The following is a 20,622-nucleotide window of genomic DNA, read 5'->3' on the forward strand; positions in this document are numbered from 1 at the left end:
AATGAATTTAATCCATTTTGGAATAAGGCTGTAACAAACAAAAAAGTGGAAAAAGTGAAGCGCTATGAATACTTTCCGGATATATTTGGCTCACAACCCTCAATCAAGTTTGCTTTTTGGCCCTTTATAGGAAAAGGTTTGGGCACCCCTGGTCTAAAGGGAACAAATTGAAAACCATTGATTTGGTAAATTAATAATAATAATGAATCATTAATAATGTTTGTTTGTTTTGTGGCACATTTAAATCTAAAAAAAAGATCCAGGCACTACAGTCAGACTATGCTTTAGGAACCCTATGGTTTTGAGCATATGATTTGATCTTGTGGTAACTGAGCAAGTTGGTTTTGGGTAACTACCTCTCCAGTTTTTTCATCTGATAAATATTGGAAAATCTGAGGGTTTGCAGTTGCTATGTAATAATAATAATAATAGTGTTACCTTTGCTTTCACTTTGAATTTAACTTTTGTATTGTCGTGTAGGAATAAAACTGTATGAAAGTCTAAACAAAATCAAATAAATGCTGAGTAGTCAACTTGTATGCTTGTAGTGACATTCAGAATTTGAATATTTAACGTTAACCTAATTCAATCAGATTTTTGATTTAATTTAATATTTTAATTTAAAATATTACTATTCCAGTGATGTCAAAACAGAATAAAAATGTCAGTTTTCTGAGTCACATGATCATTCACAATTCATTCCGGTATGCTGATCTGATGTTCAATACATCTAATTATAATTGCTGTTTAGAAATAAATCCATTAAACCATTTTTCATGGGCTCTCCTGCAAAAATACTGAAAGACAAAGCAGAGCATTTTAAATCTAACTTGCATTTAAAAGCTAAAATATATATGATAACACAAAACAGTTTGTCTCCATTTTTTGTAAACGACCACACATCCACTGCTAGGAAAAGAAATTAACCACATACATGGCGAGAAACATTGTGGCACATAATTTCTTGCTATTAAGTTTTTTTAAAAGAAGTTTCAAAAAAGTTCATAAGAGATCATATCGACGCTAATCTTATTTTGTGGGAGAGCTGTATTGATCTTTATCATAAAAAGACCACAACACATGTTCAGTAGAAACATTTGATTCCAATTCATTAGCTTGCTCTTACTTTTCAATCGCTTTTGCGTAAACGCTTTAATTGTAAAATCATCACTATCGAAAATATCCACACACCATAGTTTCAGGATGATTTCGTTGCATCTGGAATTCATGCGAAATTGTGTGGGTTGATGATAAGCAATATGATTTGAGTCATCGTATGTGATAAGTCCATACGGTAATGATTGAATTGTTGAACACAGTCAAGCATGAGGTTATATTTGTTGGTATATAAATGAGAGGTATTTTGTGATTTGCAGTAAGCGACAAAAGATGGACAGCAGAAAGCTTTGCGGTAAGGAGGATTTCATTTGCGTTAATCCACTGAAAAGTTGTGATTTATTTTTGGTTTGTTTTTCTTATTTATTTAACTTTTTTTTACAGAGTTGTTGATTATAGTTCTTACATTATCCTTCATCAGACCAAATCCAAATACAAAATCCAAAGACTGCTTAAGGATTATTAAAGAAGATGCCATGAATTCAATAAAGCCTCATCTAAAAGTAAGTGTTTACTCTGGTAATTGTAATGTTTAATGATGATTTATTGACCTAATTTAGTTTTTTTTCCTCCCTGCCAGGTTGATAACTTGTCTTGTGAGAAAATAGTAAGTTTTTTATCTGCTTACAAGACTTTTCCACTTGAATATGTGATATATTAATTTAGGATTTTTAAACACCAACCTAATGTAGTGTTAATACATACAGTTGAAGTCAAAATTACTAGACCTTCTGTGATTTTTCATGGTGGCTCAGTGGTAAGCACTGTTGCCTCACAGTAAGAAGGTCACTGGTTTGAATCCCGGCTAGGTCAGTTGGCATTTTTGTGTGGAGTTTGCATGCATTGCACCCCCACAGTCCAAAGACATGCGCTATAGCGGAATTGGATGCACTAAATTTACTGAATGAGTGCGACTGAGTGTGCTTTCCCAGTACTGGGTTGCAGCTGGAAGGGTATCTGCTGTTTAACAGAGCAAGAAGATTTTCCACAGTATTACCTGTAATATTTTTTCTTCTGGAGAAATTTGCTGTTTCCCAGTGATGGGTTGCAGAAGAGCATCCTCTGTGTAAAACATATGCTGGATAAGTTGGCGGTTCATTCCGCTGTGGCGACCCCAGATTAATAAAAGGACTAAGCTGAAAAAAAAAATGAATGAATGAATGTAATTTGCTGTCATCAAGGAAAAGATGAAAGAAATCAGTTATTAGAAATCAATTATTAAAACTTTTATGTTTAGAAATGTTTTGGGGGAAAAAATCACATTTCCTTTCAACAAAAATTGGCGGAAAAAAATCATTCTGGCTTCAACTGTAAGTAAATATATAAATATTAAAAACAATAAATTTTTCTTGTTTGTTTTTTCTTCTTCTCCCCAAAAGAGTACGAGAAGAGTACATTCATGCATCCTAAGGTGGACTTTACTTGGAAAGTGTACATTGTATCCGGAAATACAAAAGATGCTAAAAGCGAGCAGTGTAAGAACAATTGCAATTACTAAAGTTAACATTCAGAATCAAAACATTTTCGAGTAATTGTATACATGCGCTTTTTTTTTTAGGAGAAGTGTGAGACTAACTCATTGCTGCAGTCACCAAGGAGTTGCTCTAAAGATTCCTTCCTCAAATGCTGGTGCAGTTTTATGATCCAGAGGTTATAACAACTCACAGATGTGTTTAAAGTTGTTACTCTAACCTGCATTGTGTGAATGTTTTGTTTTGTTTGTTTGTTTGTTTATGTTGTGTTTTTATGTTTATATTTTGTTTTACTTTATTTATTTTTACTTCATATATATTTATGTATGTGGACAATAAAGTTTGTTACGTTAAATACACTCAGTATTGTTATGTGCTCTTTTTTAACAAAAACCAAATCTAGGAACTAGTGTTAGGCATAATTAGTTACAAAGTGTTTAGTTACTGTAATTAAATTACTGTTGAAACTGTTGTACAGTTGAAGTCGGAATTATTAAACCCCCTGAATAATTAGCCCCCCTGTTTATTTTTCCCCCAATTTTTGTTTAACGGATAGAAGATTTTTTCAACACATTTCTAAACATAATAGTTTTAATAACTCATTTCTAATAACTGATTTATTTTATCTTTGCCTTGATGACGATACATAATATTTTACTAGGTATTTTTCAAGACACTTCTATAAAGCTTAAAGTGACATTTAAAGGCTTAACTAGGTTAATTAGGTTAACTAGGCAGGTTAGGGTAATTAAGCAGGATATTGTATAACGATGGTTTGTTCTGTAGACTGACGAAAATAAATATAGCTTAAAGGGGCTAATAATTTTGACCTTCAAATGGTTATTAAAAAATTTAAAACTGTTTTTGTTCTAGCCGTAATAAAGCAAATATTATCAGACATACTGTGAAAATTTTGCTCTGTTAAACATCATTTAGGAAATATCTAAAAAAGGAAAAAAAATCAAAGAGTGCCTAATAATTCTGACTTCAACTGTATATAAATCAATTGAGGGAACAGAGTAATATAGATTTTGCAGAACAACTGCCTTTGCTTATTATAAAAATAATTGAGAATTTAGTTGAAGACAATATAATGTATAAATTCAGAGAAGCAGAGTGATAATTGTCTGTAAATATATATATATATATATATATATATATATATATATATATATATATATATATATATATATATATATATATATATATATATATATACAGTTTTGTTAGCTGTATATTTTGCACATTAACTACAACTTCCAAATAAAGGTTGACAACTGCACATGCTTGATAAAAAATAAAATTAATATTTATATCACTATATATTTTTGAAATATGGTTTTGTGCTTTGATGTACAGTTAAAGTCAGAATTATTAGATTCCCTCTTGAATTTTTTCCCACTTTTTAAATATTTCCCAAATGATGTTTAACAGAGCAAGGAAATTTTCACAGTATTTCTGATAATATTTTTTCTTCTGGAGAAAGATTTATTTGTTTTATTTTGGCTAGAATAAAAGCAGTTCTTAACTTTTTCTAAAACTATCTCAAGGTCATAACTATTAGCCCCTTTAAGCTATATATTTTTCGATAGTCTACAGAACAAACCATCGTTATACATTTACTTGCTCAATTGCAATATCCCACTTAGTTAACCTAATTAACCTAGTTAAGCCTTTAAATGTGAAATTTTGGGGGGGGGGGGGGGGGGGTAAACAGGGGATTATAACTCAGGGGGCTAATAATTCTGACTTCAACTGTATATTGATACATATATTGTTTCTATTTCAAATGTTCATTTTTTTTTACAATTCTTTAAAACTAAAAGTTTCTGATTGACTTCAATTTAAAGAATTAAGAATCAATATTTAGTCAAGTGGTTACTTTTTGAAGTAACTTACTGGTAGGAACCCAAACGAAAGTGTTTCCACACGACCCGTGTTTAGCGTAGCACTGTTTTGCAACTGTTCTGCTGGTAAAGAAATGTGGCGGAAACTGCAATAAATGTTATTCGGGATTCTGAGCACAGACAGCGAAGTTTAAGTTTGTGCCGGTGAATATACATGAGCAGTATGTCTGCGGGGAAAAAAGGGAGCGCGATCTTCTCTGGATTCAGGGCGCTGGGGCTTTACTCTAATCATCTGGCGCACGTGGTTCGCTTCCATAAGAAACACAGAGAGTTCTATGTGGTCACTGCAGTTGGACAGTGTTTCCATACGTATAACGTAAGTGAATGCCAGTGTTTCATACTAAGTTTGACATGATTTCGAACGGGTTTATAGTTGTACCGTAGTAATTACGTATTTTACGCACACAGTTGTGTTATTTTAGGATATTAAGCATGTAAAACTATGGTACACAACTTAGTGTCTGTACTTGTTTATATCAGTTTAACTTTCGCACTGCAATATTAATGTAAGAGAGTCATGTATGTTATGGTCATGATATCGTTTCTGTAACGTTAAATACACGTCCAAAATACAGTGGTAGCATTTTTTTTAATTGTATTTGCTGAACATTTCTAATCAAATGCATTAAAGGTCTTACAATATTACACATTTTAGCATAACGTGTAAACAAAGTAACAAAAAAATAAAACAAATAAAGAACAAGAGCGTATACATAACATTTACCATAGAGAAGAGGAGTGTAGCTTTTTAAGTATATTCACAGTTCTGGTCGCTTTACGACTTGAAAATCCTTTAAGAGTTTCAAAATATTTTTTTTAATCAGCCTTGAAATGGAAGATGTTAGGCTTCCTCTCCGACCATTTACACTTGTGTATATGAAACTTGCCTAATAATATCAACATATTTATCATAAACAGGAGATTCTTATCTATCTTTTTTTAATCTATATAAAATATGACATCTCTTTTCATAATAATAATTCTTTGACCACTCAGTATATTAAATAAACATTCAACATCAAACCAGAGTTATTTAACATACAGTCAAAAAACAAATGCATAACAGTCTCAACATCCATCCTGCAAAAAACACACGATTCAGAAAGATCAACTTTATACCTCTTGAGAAACTGGTTGGTCGGATATATTTTATGTATAATTTTAAAGTAGATTTCACTGACTTTATTAGTGACACAATATTTGTTGTTATAAGTCTAGATCAAGTTCCAATTCTCAAATTGGTTATTCCAAAAGTACATGTGTCTAAAAATTGCAGGACAATGTATTATTACATTTTCTATCTTTGATATCAACACCGTCTAATAAAATCTCATTTTTAACTTAGTTTATTTGGTTCTCTGTAACCCTGCAAAAGCCTCGCCAGGCCTGCTGGTATTGCATCAATTGCATCAATTACAATACTATAATCTCGTGGAGGCACTGGAAAACTAAACCTCTCCACAAATTCGATATAAGTCAGTAAATATCCTTTATCGTTTAATAACTGAGAGACAAGGGTATATCATTTTTAACCCAATTATCAAAGAAGATTGATGTTTTTTTATATCTGACAGTTTTATTATTCCATATTATTTGTTTATGAGGAGAAAAATACAGTGGTAGAATGTGATGTCATATCAAGTGAACCATTACGTCTTTAACTTGTAACGTTAACGTTACTAGTGGCAGTACTGTGGTCATTTTGGAAGTACCCTGGATTATCGTTACATGTAAACAAACATTGTTGTTTATTACCACTTTTACTTCTAAGAAGTAGTTTTTCTTCTTTCCACTTTTTGGTAAGATGGTATAAGTAGTTTTGACTAATGAAATATTTTTAGATAAGCATGCATTTTCTCTCAACGTGACATGATAATTTTATGAGATCTATCGAACACTGTACTAAGTGCATGTAGTCAATTCATTATACTCTACTTAGATTGGGTAGCATAATGAGGACAACCATATATATATATATATATATATATATATATATATATATATATATATATATATATATATATATATATATATATATGAATGAATGAATGAATGAATGAATGAAGAGTTCAGATGCAAAACCCTCTAAATCCATCAGACCTCTTTTTTTGTAAACGAGTATTTTCTAACAGGCTCCTATAATTAGGTTCAGAAGTTTCATTTTATAGGTAATGATAAGGTTATTAGCTTGTAAATAAAATGACTTTTTCATAAATGTCACTTCAGACAATTCTTTGGTTTTTAACAAGGTAGATTTTCTTTTGCGTCAAAAACAGCTAAATCCACTTGTGCTTTTTTTTTTTTCAAAAATATCTAAATCCACCTATCAGGACAAGACATTGTAATTAGTTGAAAATCACTAAAGATGGAATTACAATTTTTTTTATCAAACATAACATTCACATTTAGTCAATTAGCAGACGCTTTTATCCAAAGCGACTTACAAATGAGGACAAGGAAGCAATTTACACAACTATAAGAGCAGCAGTGAACAAGTGCTATAGACAAGTTTCAGGTGTGTAAAGTCTAAGAAGCTAAGCATTAATATATATATATATATATATATATATATATATATATATATATATATATATATATATATATATATATATAAATCTAAAAAATTTATTTATTATTTTTTTTTTTTGAGAGAGAGAGAGAGTACAGTTAGTGGTATAGCCAGAGAGGCAGTTAAGATTACGAAGGAAAGTGGAGACTAAACAGTTGAGTTTTTAGTCGTTTCTAGAAGACAGCAAGTGACTCTGCTGTTCTGATGTAGTTAGGGAGTTCATTCCACCAACTGGGCAGATTGAATGTGAGAGTTCGGGAAAAAAATTTCTTCCCTCTTCGGGATGGAACAACGAGGCGACGTTCATTCACAGAACGCAAGTTTCTGGAGGGCACATAAATCTGCAGAAGTGAGAGCAGATACGAAGGAGCGAAGCAAACATCAGAGCTTTGAATTTGATCCGAGCAGCAACTGGCAGCCAGTGCAAACGGGTGAGTAGCGGAGTGACATGTGCTCTTTTGGGTTCAAAGACCACTCGTGCTGCTGCGTTCTGAAGCAGCTGAAGAGGTTTGATAGAATTAGCTGGAAGCCCGGCTAGTAGAGAGTTGCAATAGTCCAGTTTGGAGAGAACAAGAGCTTGAACAATGAGTTGAGCTGTATGTTCAGATAGGAAGGGTCGGACCTTTCTGATGTTATAGAGTGCAAATCTGCAAGATCGAGCAGTTCTAGAAATGTGGTCAGAGAAGTTTAGTTGGTCATCAATCATTATTCCAAGGCTTTTTACCATTTTGGATGCAGTAATGGTTGCTCCATCCATCTGGATTAAAAAGTTATGGTGAAGAGTCGGGTTGGCAGAAACTTCAAGCATTTCCGTTTTCGTGAGGTTAAGCTGAAGATGATGATCTTTCATCCAGTGTGAAATGTCTGACAGGCAGGCTGAAATCCGAGCTGAAACCGAGGGATCATCAGGGTGAAAAGAGAGGTATAGCTGGGTATCATCAGCATAGCAGTGGTAGGAAAATCCATGTTTCTGGATGACTGGTCCTAAAGATGTCGTGTAGATAGAGAAGAGAAGTGGCCCAAGAACAGAGCCCTGAGGTACCCCAGTGTTTAGATGCTGTAGGTTGGACACCTCTCCCCTCCAAGACACCCTGAATGACCTGTCCGAGAGGTAAGAACTGAACCATTGAATAACCGTGCCTGCGACGCCCAGTGACTCAAGCGTAGATAGCAGGATCTGGTGGTTTACTGTGTCAAAAGCAGCTGATAAATCCAGCAAGATGAGGACAGATAATTTAGAGTCTGCTTTAGCCAGTCTGAGATCCTCCACGACCGAGAGCAGGGCAGTCTCAGTTGAGTGGCCTTTCTCAAAGCCAGATTGCTAGTTGTCCATGAGGTTGTTTTGAGTAAGAAAGTCCAGGACTTGATTGAACACTACTTTCTCTAAAATCTTGGCCATGAATTGAAGCAGGGATACCGGTCGGTAGTTTTCAAGTAGCGTTTGATCCAGGTTGGGTTTCTTTAGCAGTGGGGTTACCCTAGCCTGCTTAAATGATGTAGGGAATAGACCAGAGTCAAGAGATGTGTTAATTATGTGAGTCAGTGTTGGTATGACTGCAGGAGAAATGGCTTGCAAGAGATTAGAGGGAATGGGATCAAGCGGACAGGTGGTTGCATGGCTTGATAGCACGAGATTGGACACCTCAGACTCAGAGAGCTGGGAAAAAGAGGTGAGTGTGTGTAGTGTTGGTGGTGTATCTTGTGTGTTTGTTGTAGGTGCAGCAAATTGAGCACTGATTTTTGCAGTTTTGGTGCAAAAGAATGTAGCAAAGTCATCAGTAGTGAGTGTGGAGGATGTTGGTGGAGGAGGAGGATAGAGGAGGGAGGAAAATGTTTTAAAAAGTAAGCGAGGATTGGTGGCACTGTTGACTTTCTGACGGAAGTATGCCTGCTTTGCAGAAGTAACCTCAGTCGAGAAAGAAGACAGAAGAGTTTGGTATGTTATGAGCTGTTCAGGATTTTTAGTTTTTCGCCAAAAACTCTCAGCAGCCCGAAGTTTTGAGCGACGCTCACGGAGAACATCAGAGAGCCAGGGTGCAGAAGGACTGGCCCGGGCTGGCCTGGATGTAAGAGGACATAGTCTGTCTAGACATGATGCTAGAGTGTATCAGTGGCACTGTTCGTATCGAGTGCAGAGAGTTTGCAAGATGGAGGAAGAGAGTTTGAAACAATGGTGGATAGTCTATTGGGTGAGAGAGAGCGGAGGTTTCTGCGAAAGGCAACTAGAGTTGGAGTGTGTGGCGACTCAGGAGTAATGTGGATGTTGAGAGAGAGAAGGAAATGATCCGATGTTTGTAGTGGAGTTACTAGTGTTTGATCAGCGAGGCAATGTCGAGTGTAAATAAGGTCTAGCTGATTACCTGATTTGTGAGTGGCAGAAGTAGGTGCTCTTTTGAGGTCAAAAGATGCAAGCAGAGTCTGGAAGTCAGCAGCTTGAGGTCTTTCAATGTGGATGTTGAAGTCACCTAGCACCAACAAGGGAGTGTCATAATCAGAAAAAGATGAGAGAAGAACATCCAGTTCATCTAAGAAGTGACCTAATGTACCCGGTGGGCGATAGGTGACAACCACATTTATGCGGAAGGGGTGGATAATGGTGATTGCATGGAATTCAAAGGAGCTGATTTTTGGCAGGGACGGCCTCTGAGTGAATTTCCATTCTTTGGAAATCAGTAGACCAGTCCCACCCCCTCTCCCTGTCTGACGAGGAGTGTGGGAAAGAGAGAAATTAGTAGAAAGAGCTGCATGTGTAGCAGTGTCCTCCGGTCTCAACCAGGTCTAGGTTAGTGCCATGAGATTAAAGTCAGAATGAGTGGCTATGGAGGTAATAAAATCTGCCTTGTTAACAGCAAATTGACAATTCCAGAGGCCCACGGAGAGAGAGAGAGTTGTGAAATAGAAGATACATGAATTGATCGAAGGTTGTGAGAGTTGCGCCTGCAGCGTACCTCCCGTGCTCTGCGAGTGTTAGACACATTACACAAACCACTTAAAATTAAAAATATATAAATCTGTCAACTAAGTGCCGGTTCATTCTGCTGTGATAAACCAGGGAAAAAGCAGAAGGAAAATGAATGAATAAAATCTGTCAAGTAAGTGCAATAATCAATAACAATAAAACGGACATTAATTAAATCTTAACAATCTGTTGTTATTTCTGATAATTGGGATTTAGATTTAATGTAAGTAGAGCAATGTAAACATTGTAAACTAAGCTTGGTATAATAATATAGTATAGTAATATAGTCAAATAATGTAGTATAAAACATTATGAAAGATCAAAATCTGTGCATTGTCCATTAATATAAAAGCTTAACAGACATATAGGTAATGAAGTAATAGAAATTTTATATTTTTATATTTTATACATTATATTTATTTTTTAAAAACAGCTGACATTACCAAATAAAACTGAAGGTAGGCCTACTGAGCAAAAAGAGGATGTCTCATCTCATGTCAATTTTAGAAGCTGTCATTCATTCATCCTCACTATACGTAAGGTCTTGATCTCTTTCTTCTCTTTTTTTATCCTCATAGCATCCATGTGGGATAAAAGAATGGCATCTTAACTTCGTCTTTCATGAAACGCAGTTGCTGTTTAATGTATAGTAAATCGGACTCATTCAAAGGCTTTTAGAGGCTTTTGTCAACAAACTGTTATTTCTGAATGTGCTGACGCTGCGATTTAGATGATTTGAAGCAAAAATATTTGTTGATGGTGTACTACATCCCTAAAGCATTCACTCAATGTCATTAGCTCATTTTTGGCAGAAGTGGCTTTTAGCGGCTTTTGCATCTGAACTATGTATGTATATGTAAAGAGTTCAGATGCAAAGACCTGTAAATGCCTTATAATATGTCTCTAAAATGAGCATTTTTCGTAGCCTCCTATATTTATGTTCAGTTATTTCACTTTTAAAGGCAAAATAACTTATTCGTCACTATAAAAGTAAAATCCACACACATGGGGAAAAGTCTGGGAAAAATGCTAATTTTAGAAGAAAATAGTAAATCGCATTTAGAGGTTTTTGCATTTAAACTCTTCAAAAACACATACATGATGCAAATTGCTAATTTACACTCTAGCCCCTCTGAACGATATCAAAAATCTATGGCATTGTCACCCCTTTAATACTGGGAATTAGTTTTCTCTGATCTGCATCTTAAGTAAATAAAATAATAGCTAAGATAAATATACACTTGACCACCCCAGACTATTTCATAGCACGGTGAAGACATAATCGTGCCAGTCAGTCTGTGCTAGATAAAATTCATTCAACGGTCTGAATCCGGTAGATCTAGAGCACTGATAGACATCATAAGTGTTTACAAGACACTCTTCTTGTAAAATAGGTGTTTGTGTCTCTATATAACCTAAAAGTAAAACTAGATGAAGGGTTTGACCTACAGTATCCTCTGTAATAGCTAATCAGAGGTTACTGTAGGTCTGAATACACTAAATATACCTCAAAACATAAATACATTTTATTAATAAATTAGATGCAATTTAAATACCATTCAAAAATAAATATCTTAATTTTATTATAAATATTTACATGTAATATAATGTATATATTAAAATTCATGCAGATATTATTTTTGCTAAAACCTTACAATTGGTTGATTGAATATTAACCATGCAATATTTGTGAGTAAAGGCTGTTTTCAGTAGTTATCTTTTGGTGGTCATACTAAAACAAACTGGTATTTTTCTGTTCTAATTAAATCAAAATTAGGCTGAAACTATGTCAAAGTACAAACATTTTGACTAGAAAAACTTAAACTTATGAATGCCTAAAAATCTTGTTGAATATTATTTTGGCTTGGTTTGCTATGAGGGAATGATTTTAAGTTGTAAGTACTTCCATATACTGAAGTAAGGACTTTACTTTGCCTGTGATTGGTCAAATTTGGTTTAACAACCTATTAATGCAATATACAGTTGCTTGCCACATAAAATGAATGTACATTTTCACATACTATTATCACAATAACAACAACATTTCTATAATTGTACAATCGTAATGTAGAATACGGTCTTGTAGAATAAAATGAATTATTAAGTCAACTTTAAAAACATATACGTCGGCGCAATAGCCTAGTGGTTAGCGCGTCGACATATGGTGCAGTAGCACATCAGGGCGTCGCGAGTTCGAATCCCGGCTCGAGGACATTTCCCTACCCCACCCCCCTCTCTCTCTCTCCAACTTCGCTTCCTGTCCTAAATACTGTCCTATCTAATAAAGGCAAAATAGCCAAAAAATAAATCTTAAAAAAAAAAAAACAACAACATATACGTTGTTTGTTTTGAATATGCGCCACAGTTGTGTTCAGAACTCACTAAGCTTTAGGTGTTATGATTATTCACAAAATGATACAATTATAACAAAATAGTTTTTAAAGCATTATTGACCTTATACTTCAATGCGGAAGTGCGCACGTTTTTGTGATTGTTTTAGAACTTCCGATTTAGCTGCCTATGGGAGAAATGACAAGGAATAATAAACGGCAGAAAATGGTCAAACTACTTACTCTACAAACAATTGTTTCCATGACAATACAGACAAAGTAGAATAATACAATAGGAAAATATCAGTATCCAACACCAAGCAGCAAAACGGGCTGTTTTTAATGTTTAAAAATGAATGGAAGTGAAAGAGACCGCAAGTCTTGAGCCAAAATTATTCAAATGGCTGCGCCCACTCATACGAGGAGAATAAGGTGAGTACAGTTGAAGTCAGAATTATTAGCCCCCTGTTTAGTTTTTTCTCCAATTTCTGTTTAATGAAGAGCAGATTTTTTTCAACACATTTCTAAACATAATAGTTTTAATAACTCATCTCTAATAATTTTATCTTTTCCAAGATGACAGTAAATAATATTTTACTAGATATTTTTCAAGACACTTCTATACATCTTAAAGTGACATTTAAAGGCTTAACTAGGTTAATTAGGTTTACTAGGCAGGTTAGGGTAATTGGGCAAGTTATTGTATAATGATGAAATAAAAAATAAAATAATAATAAAAAAAAAATAAAAACATTTAAAAAACTGGTTTTATTCTAGCCGAAATAAAACAAATAAGACTTTCTCCAGAAGAAAAAATATTATCAGACATACTGTGAAAATTTCCTTGCTCTGTTAAACATCATGGGACATATATAAAAGAGAAAAAAAAATGCAAAGGGGGCTAATAATTCTGACTTTAACTGTACATGCATTATTATTACCCTTGCATCATTATGAATGCATCATTGCAAATACCCTCATAATGCATAATGAATATTGGCTTTATTTAGTCTTCATTAGTTTATATTCTTGATTAGCTCACCTGACCGCAGTAACGTCACCCCTCAACTTTAAAACTTTTCTATACAGACAGTAATAATCCAGATTTTTTTTTAAACAGAAATCAGCTAAAGCTAATGAATCATGCACAAACCATCTTCAAACATGTTTATGCTGCCCTGACATTTAAGTCGCTTTGCTGATCTTTAAACTCCCGCTGGTATCCCCCGGTTGGTGCCTACTTGTAGCTTCTTTTACTTTCTTCAGAAACCTATGGGTGACATCACGGATACTTAGTCCATGTCTTAATCCAAACACATCTACAATGCAACTAAGAAAGAGAAAATAATCCTTCATTATTTACCTGGTGTTTTATCTATGATTAGCTCTGCTCACATCATCATCGTCTTTAAATTTGAGTCGTTCATTCACCTGACACTGACAGTCCCAATTAAGCTTAACTAACAAAAAAAAAAAAAAATTGGCTTTCAATCTTATATAATTTCCATTTTTTACTTTATTTAATCTATATGTTTTAATTTTTTTGTATTATGTATTATGCAGATTGTAACAACATCTCTGTTTTTTCTAATGATCTAAGTTTCTGCAATCTATTGTTAACTATTTTTAAAACCAAAAAAAAAAAAAGATTAATTAATTTAAAAAATCAAATATAAAGCTTAACTAATGCTTATAGTTTGAGCCGGAAAGACCCATGATTATTTCACCTTTCAAGTCGGGTATTTGAATCGTTCGTTCATCATGTAAAGACAGTATGACAGTAAGACAGTATGTAAAGAGATGACTCAAAGCCGAGGACTCGAGAAATGAACGGATCAAATCTTTTTTTGGCTCTAAATGCATATGACTGGCTTCTGTCTCTCATGTGAAGAACGAACGACTCCAGTCCGATAGAGGACTTGAAAAATGAACTAATCTTCTACTCCACCTGCACAAATGTGCACCATAGACTGTATAAGGATGTAGTATCCGTTTTGTCACCCGTAGGTTTCTGAGGAAGGCAAAAGAAGCTACAGGTAGGAGTGGCCAACCATTGTCATTTTGTTCGCGCATCATCGCACTGACCGGGAGATACCAACCAAGGGCAAAGAGGCGGAGCAACAGACGCCTGACAGGCTTTTCTTTGGGAAAAACGCTTAATACTTTATTACCTGCAAATCCTTTGTGTTCTGACCATATGTGCTTGGTACATAATGTACATATACATTATATCAAGTGTTTAGACTTTTAAAAACACTGTTGCAATACATTGAGCCACTAAGCATTGTTCTTATGATGTTTTTCTACAGGAGGAATGCGCGAATTACTTCAAAACACTTCTAATATAGTCTGTGTTAGTAAATGCAGGGCTATTTATGAAATCCAGGCATAACACTGTATGACAGTGTTTCCTAAGCCTACAGCTTATCAATCACTCAAGTGGCCATGCCCTTAATTATGCAGACTTACTATAATTTAATGTAAAGGAAACAGATGAGTTATAAAAATTCACCCCTTCACAGTTGTCATGAAGGGTAATATTAGCCATATGAACCAAAATCGTTCTTTGTACCAGGCTGTAAACACCTTTTTTCTGCTGTAAAGTTGATCATTTTAATATTGGGGTCAATAGAAATTTGCTCTATTATGGATCCAGGACTAGCAGAATTTCGATGAATTGCAGTTTCAGTTACTTCCGTATTTGCTTCACGAGGGAGAGTGGGAGGTTGCCTCTTGATGTGCTCATGCGCGAATGAACAAATCACTCTCTGAGAGGACTCATCGTTCTCAAGTCACATAAAAGATTAGTTCAAAATGAACGAATCTTTCAAGACCGACCCAGCATGATAAACTGAGGTATTGGATGCACGGACTGGTGGAAGAGTGTTGTTTTAATAGAATTTTATACCGCACGCCGAATGGAAAGAAAAAAAGCCTCCGCATTTCAGGATGCCGGTGTCTGTGGTCCTTCACTGACTCGGTAGGTGCAGAGAATAGTGTCAAACAGCCGTGTGTATGTGGAATATCCTGTCGCAAAACACACTGAAAAGTCCTACATGATGGTAATAGTTTGATTAAGGTGTTTACATGTCTGTACTGCACTTCAATAATGCGACTAATATCGGCATACACCACATGTCTTTATTCGATTTCTGTTTAGTTCGATTATGACCTTAATTAGACTAATCAAAAATTGCTGTTTACATGGTAGACTCTTAATTAGAGTATTGTCTTAATCGTATTAAAGTCAGATTATTGGTGTCCATGTAAACGTACTCATTGTTTAAATTGTGATTTGTTTGTACACATTTTAATGCTTTAATTATTAAATTGATAATTTAATGCTTCATTTTATTTCTGTCCGGCACTCCTGGTCCCCATAAGATAATGCTAGTTTACTATACACTGAACCCATGTTTTTTTCTTTTTTCTGTTAGGTAAAGAAACTTGGAATCGTTGCAGTCAGTAAGTAGGATTCAGTACATTAATTTTACAGCAATCTAACCATAGTGTATTTTCATAACATGATCAAACCGTTGTGAATTTAAGCATTTGTACTAACCACCTGTTCAGGTAATGCCCTCCCAGAAGACATTTCATCCGTGGCAGCAGATTGTATGCTTGTCTATGCAGCACATGGAAAACTTATCTGCGCTTTTGCTAGAAGCAGAGAGGTAAGGTACAGGTATAAATAGACACACAGTGCTCTGCGTATCACTGGAGTGAATTGAAAATAAGAATAAGCCAGAAGTAATGGTAATTTGTGCTGTCGTTTCCATCCAGGTTGTTCACACATACACCGGTCACCAAGCTGATGTGCATTTGCTGCTGCCTTTTGGAGATCATTTGATTTCTGTTGATAAGGATAATATGGTTATCATTTGGGATGTGGAGTCTGAGGGTTGGTTTTGTATTTCTTTATTTAAATTGATTTCTTTAATTGATTTGTTTTAACGGTGCATGTATTATATTCTGTTATTCTTACAGACACATATCTGCAGATTTCATATGACAAAGCATCTTTTGAGGTCTCCGCTTTGATGCATCCGAGCACCTACCTGAACAAGATACTGTTTGGAAGCAGTCAAGGGAGTCTTCAGTTATGGAACATCAAATCAAAGTATGCACTTTTAGACTAGTGAACGCTGAATGTGGTAGGGCTGCAACAATAAATCGATTACTAAAACCGTTGGCAAAGAATTTCATAATAGATTAGTTGTGTCGATTTGTTAGTTGAGCGCGGAGCGGAGTGAACGCACTCTGCCTCTCTCGCCTCATAGACAGGACGGAGCAAAAAAAACAAGTCGAGGTAACGTTAGAGGAAAGATACAATGGCAAAGGCAGAGAAATCTGTGTGACCCTAGTCATCCAAGGTGTGGGAGTATTTCACACTAAATAAACAAAAGCAGCATGTCATGAAAAATTCAAACTGAGCTTTGGTGCATTGGCTGGCACTGAGCCAGAGAAAGACGTGTCATATATTATCACAATTATGCAGCGTCTTTTAAACAACAAAAACACCCACTTACAAGTTTTTTGGAAGTAGAATATCAGGTAGTTGATGACATGATGAGCAAGGAAGGCATAAGAAAAGGGATACATCCGTCATACATTGCCACCATTATGCCCCAGTAGTCCACTTTTTTTTTTTGTTTTTACAATTTTTATAGATGTTTTAAGGCTGTAAAACCCCTCACTACACTTTTTTCAGACAGACATTATCATTTTTTGTAGAAAAATAAGTCCAGGATTATAGAATGAAAACAAAGATCAAAACCTGTTGCCAGGTACAAACATTCATTGCTTTTCAGCAAAAGGTTCTTAAAGCTTTTTAGCTTTTGTTCAAGTAATGTTGGCTCCCAGCGTAATGTTTTCCACAAAACTAAAGCAAACTCCATTCGCGCACATGACAGTTGGAAGTAACACACACCAGATGCTAGGGCTGGGCGATTAATCGAAAAGTAATTAAAGTTGACATTCCGAACCTATAATCGATCTAATGTTTCCAGGTCATTTTTTAAAATTACTTTCCCTACCACGTGTGGAGTCACGTGACCCCACTCTATTAAGGCTGATTTATACTTCTGCGTTGAACACACGGGTATGGTCTGGAAACAGCCTTCGCAGGCTCGCATACCTGCATATCTTTAAAAAAATTTAAGATATAGGCAGCATATTTTCTATTACAATAAAATTATTATTTACATTAAAATATTTGTTTAAAGAAGATTCAAGAATTGCACTGTTTAAAATATTATTTACTGGATATGCAAGAGTTATTTATTTAGAAGAGATGCTGCTTATTTTCTACCTTTTAATATGAAAAACTTTAATATGAAAATAATTTATTTTGTTTTCAAAAGTTATTTATTTTCAATTTTTATCAGAAAAAAAGAGACCGTTAGTTTTAGACCGTTAGTATTAGTTTTGTGTGTTTTAATCTTAGTTGTTCAGCGTTGATGTTCAAAAAGAAATCATAGTTAGTAGATGTTAGTAGTGTGTTTCCTACTTTTTTTAAAAGTATTTTTAAATCAAGTAATGCACATTTAGAAATCGTTCATTTGTAATATGTGAGCACATTTGTCAGTGAACTATGAGGGCAAACAAAAAAATGAATAAAATAATCGTTCATTAATCACAGTGGTGGAATGAGTACTGAAAAATCATTTTGAAGTAAAAGTACTATTACTTGCCTAAAATTTAGTGCGAGTAAAAGTATCTGTTGTAAATATTACTCAAGTATGAGTAAAAACTAGACCTTTCAAGAGTACTCGAGAGTAGTGAGTACTGAGTATTACTTTGTAAAAAGCTAATTTTTATGTAATTTGTGGATGTGTGTAAATGTAATATTCTGTAGTGCATTTAGTTATTGCCCAGCAGGCACACAACATCATAAGACGTTAATATTAGATTAGGTCCTGACATCTGGTGACCGAAATTCAATGTCTAGTCAGCGTCTAAGGACAACATTATTTTTATATCAAATAATGACATCAAATGACATTGATATTTGGTTAATTTTAGGTTGCGTTAGAAAGTGACCAAAATCCAGTGTTGAGCATCTTAAACCAACGTCATATTGATGTAAAATACTGACATTTTTATTCGTCAGGTATGGCATCCAAAATCCAATGTCTGATAGACGTCATAGTGGTAACGTCCACACAACGTCAAGCTGTAACATCATTAGATGTTGATATTTGGTTGAGTTTAGGTTGAACGTTGGACATTAACGTTGGCCTGATGTTGAGTTCTAACGTGAACTCAATTTTCGTTTCCAAACAAAATGCAACGTCCCCACGACATTGGGGCACAACGTCAATCTGATGTCATGTTGACGTCTTGTGGCTGCTGGGTGTTTAAGGCCATTTTGGTCATCATACAGTAAACATCGTTCATCTTCTCATCAGTGACATGCATTTAAACAGTCTCTGGGTCATTGCTTGTAAAGATTTTAGACATTTTCTTGGACACTTTTAGTGCTTCCAAACAGTTTGCTGCAATTTATAAATTGCCCATGTCTTGAGGTAGTTCATTATGATGCGATTTACTTTCTGTGTGCGATTTGATTGGACAGGAATCGCATGACTGATTTTTCTAATCCCCATAGACAAGAAGAAATAAAATAGTGACTGCAGGTTAAAGGAAAGTAGTGGAGTAAAAGTACCGATACAGCACTAAAAATGTACTCAAGAGAAAGTAAAAGTACACATTTTCTCAATTACAGTAGTTTGAGTATTTGTAGTTTGTTACTTTATACCACTGATTAATCGTAATCGAGTTAAAATGTTCGAATAATCAATATTTTGATTTTAGGCCAAATCACCTAGCCCTACCAGATGCGCACATTCACATGTTATTTAAAATTAAATTATTCAGATGGTGCCCTGATACATGTTTACAATTCTAAAATGCATGGTGCGGCGCACCCAGTTTGCAACCCCCTTTACTGAAAACTGAATGCATTCTGTACTGTAAAGGAGACATGGAGGAGATTGATTGACAATGGACTACAGCCAATCAGGACACGGACCACAATGCTCTGTGAAAAAAAAAAAAAAGCATGTCAAATTGCACAAATAAAATCTGCGAGGCTGTGAAAGGTGAACCGCGTTATAGCAAGGGACCATTGTATTGTGAAAATGTCCTAGCTCCATTAAACATCACTTCGGAAATATTTGAAAAAGACACATAGGAGGGCTATTAATAATGCCTTCATCGACTATTTGTCAGTTAAATGCATATTTCCTTTCCCACATTATCATAATGAACATGTTAGAAGAAAAGGGCAGTATACTTAATTATCATGAAAACCACAAAATTACATCAGATTTTTTTTTTGACTTTTATTTTTTATTTTGATTGGATGAAAAAAATACCTGGATACTTCCTAACAAACTTTCAGATTGTAATTGTGCTTTTTTTATTCTTAATTGTAATGTAGTATAGAAAATATTGTTAGTAAAAAAAATCTTCTTCTGTTATCCAGCAAACTCCTGTTCACATTTTCTGGATGGGCAGCTGCTGTTACCGTTCTTCAACAGGTTGGTCTCACCACTTAATTTAAATTCTTTACTCGTGTTCATTTAAGATCTAGACATAATCATAAATAATTAGACATAAATAATTTACTGAAGCTGTAAAAAAAAAACTTTCAAGTATCTTCTCCAGGATGTCGTATCCAGTTCAAAGGGATGCTCTCACACATTTTTCAAAGTAAAATAACATAATAATAACCTTACCCACTTTAATAGATCAACGTTATTGTTTATTCTGTTAGACTCCAGCTGTGGATGTTGTAGGTGTGGGTTTAGCGTCTGGCCAGATCATCATTCACAATATCAAATTTGACGAAACACTGATGAAGTTCCAACAAGACTGGGGTCCAGTCACAGCTTTATCCTTCAGGACAGGTGATGTATTACCCATAACATCTACGCTATTCTCTTCTAACCATTATTTTGCACTTAAATTGTCTTTGTGTCACAGATGGACATCCAATAATGGCATCTGGAAGTCCTATTGGACACATAGGGCTGTGGGATTTAGAGGAGAAGAAACTAGTGAGTCAAATGCGAGATGCTCATACAACCGCGATCGCTGGCCTCACGTTTCTTCAAAATGAACCCCTTTTGATCACCAACGGAGCAGACAACGCAATACGGGTTTGTATTGTGTGCTCAGACTTGTTTGTTTTTTTTTCCTAATGCTAAATATTCAGAATGTGGGTTATGTGAAAGAACGCTTGTTTATAATGCCTAATGTGATG

General features: G+C 34.8%; 1 protein-coding gene across 1 annotated transcript in view; it reads left to right on the plus strand.

Annotated features, from left to right (window-relative positions):
• Positions 1 to 4,537: 4,537 nt before the first annotated feature.
• The window catches only part of wdr36 (WD repeat domain 36), a 42,157-nt gene continuing 26,072 nt past the window's right edge, over positions 4,538 to 20,622 (plus strand). The window contains exons 1-8 of the mRNA XM_056458406.1: positions 4,538 to 4,811; positions 15,791 to 15,818; positions 15,927 to 16,027; positions 16,137 to 16,254; positions 16,341 to 16,473; positions 19,843 to 19,897; positions 20,134 to 20,266; positions 20,343 to 20,518. Coding sequence (XP_056314381.1) covers positions 4,650 to 4,811; positions 15,791 to 15,818; positions 15,927 to 16,027; positions 16,137 to 16,254; positions 16,341 to 16,473; positions 19,843 to 19,897; positions 20,134 to 20,266; positions 20,343 to 20,518 — 906 coding nt within the window. The 5' untranslated portion in view covers positions 4,538 to 4,649. The remainder of the gene's footprint in view (positions 4,812 to 15,790; positions 15,819 to 15,926; positions 16,028 to 16,136; positions 16,255 to 16,340; positions 16,474 to 19,842; positions 19,898 to 20,133; positions 20,267 to 20,342; positions 20,519 to 20,622) is intronic.

The sequence above is a fragment of the Danio aesculapii genome, chromosome 5 (assembly GCF_903798145.1).
Source record: "Danio aesculapii chromosome 5, fDanAes4.1, whole genome shotgun sequence".
Taxonomy (NCBI): Eukaryota; Metazoa; Chordata; class Actinopteri; order Cypriniformes; family Danionidae; genus Danio; species Danio aesculapii.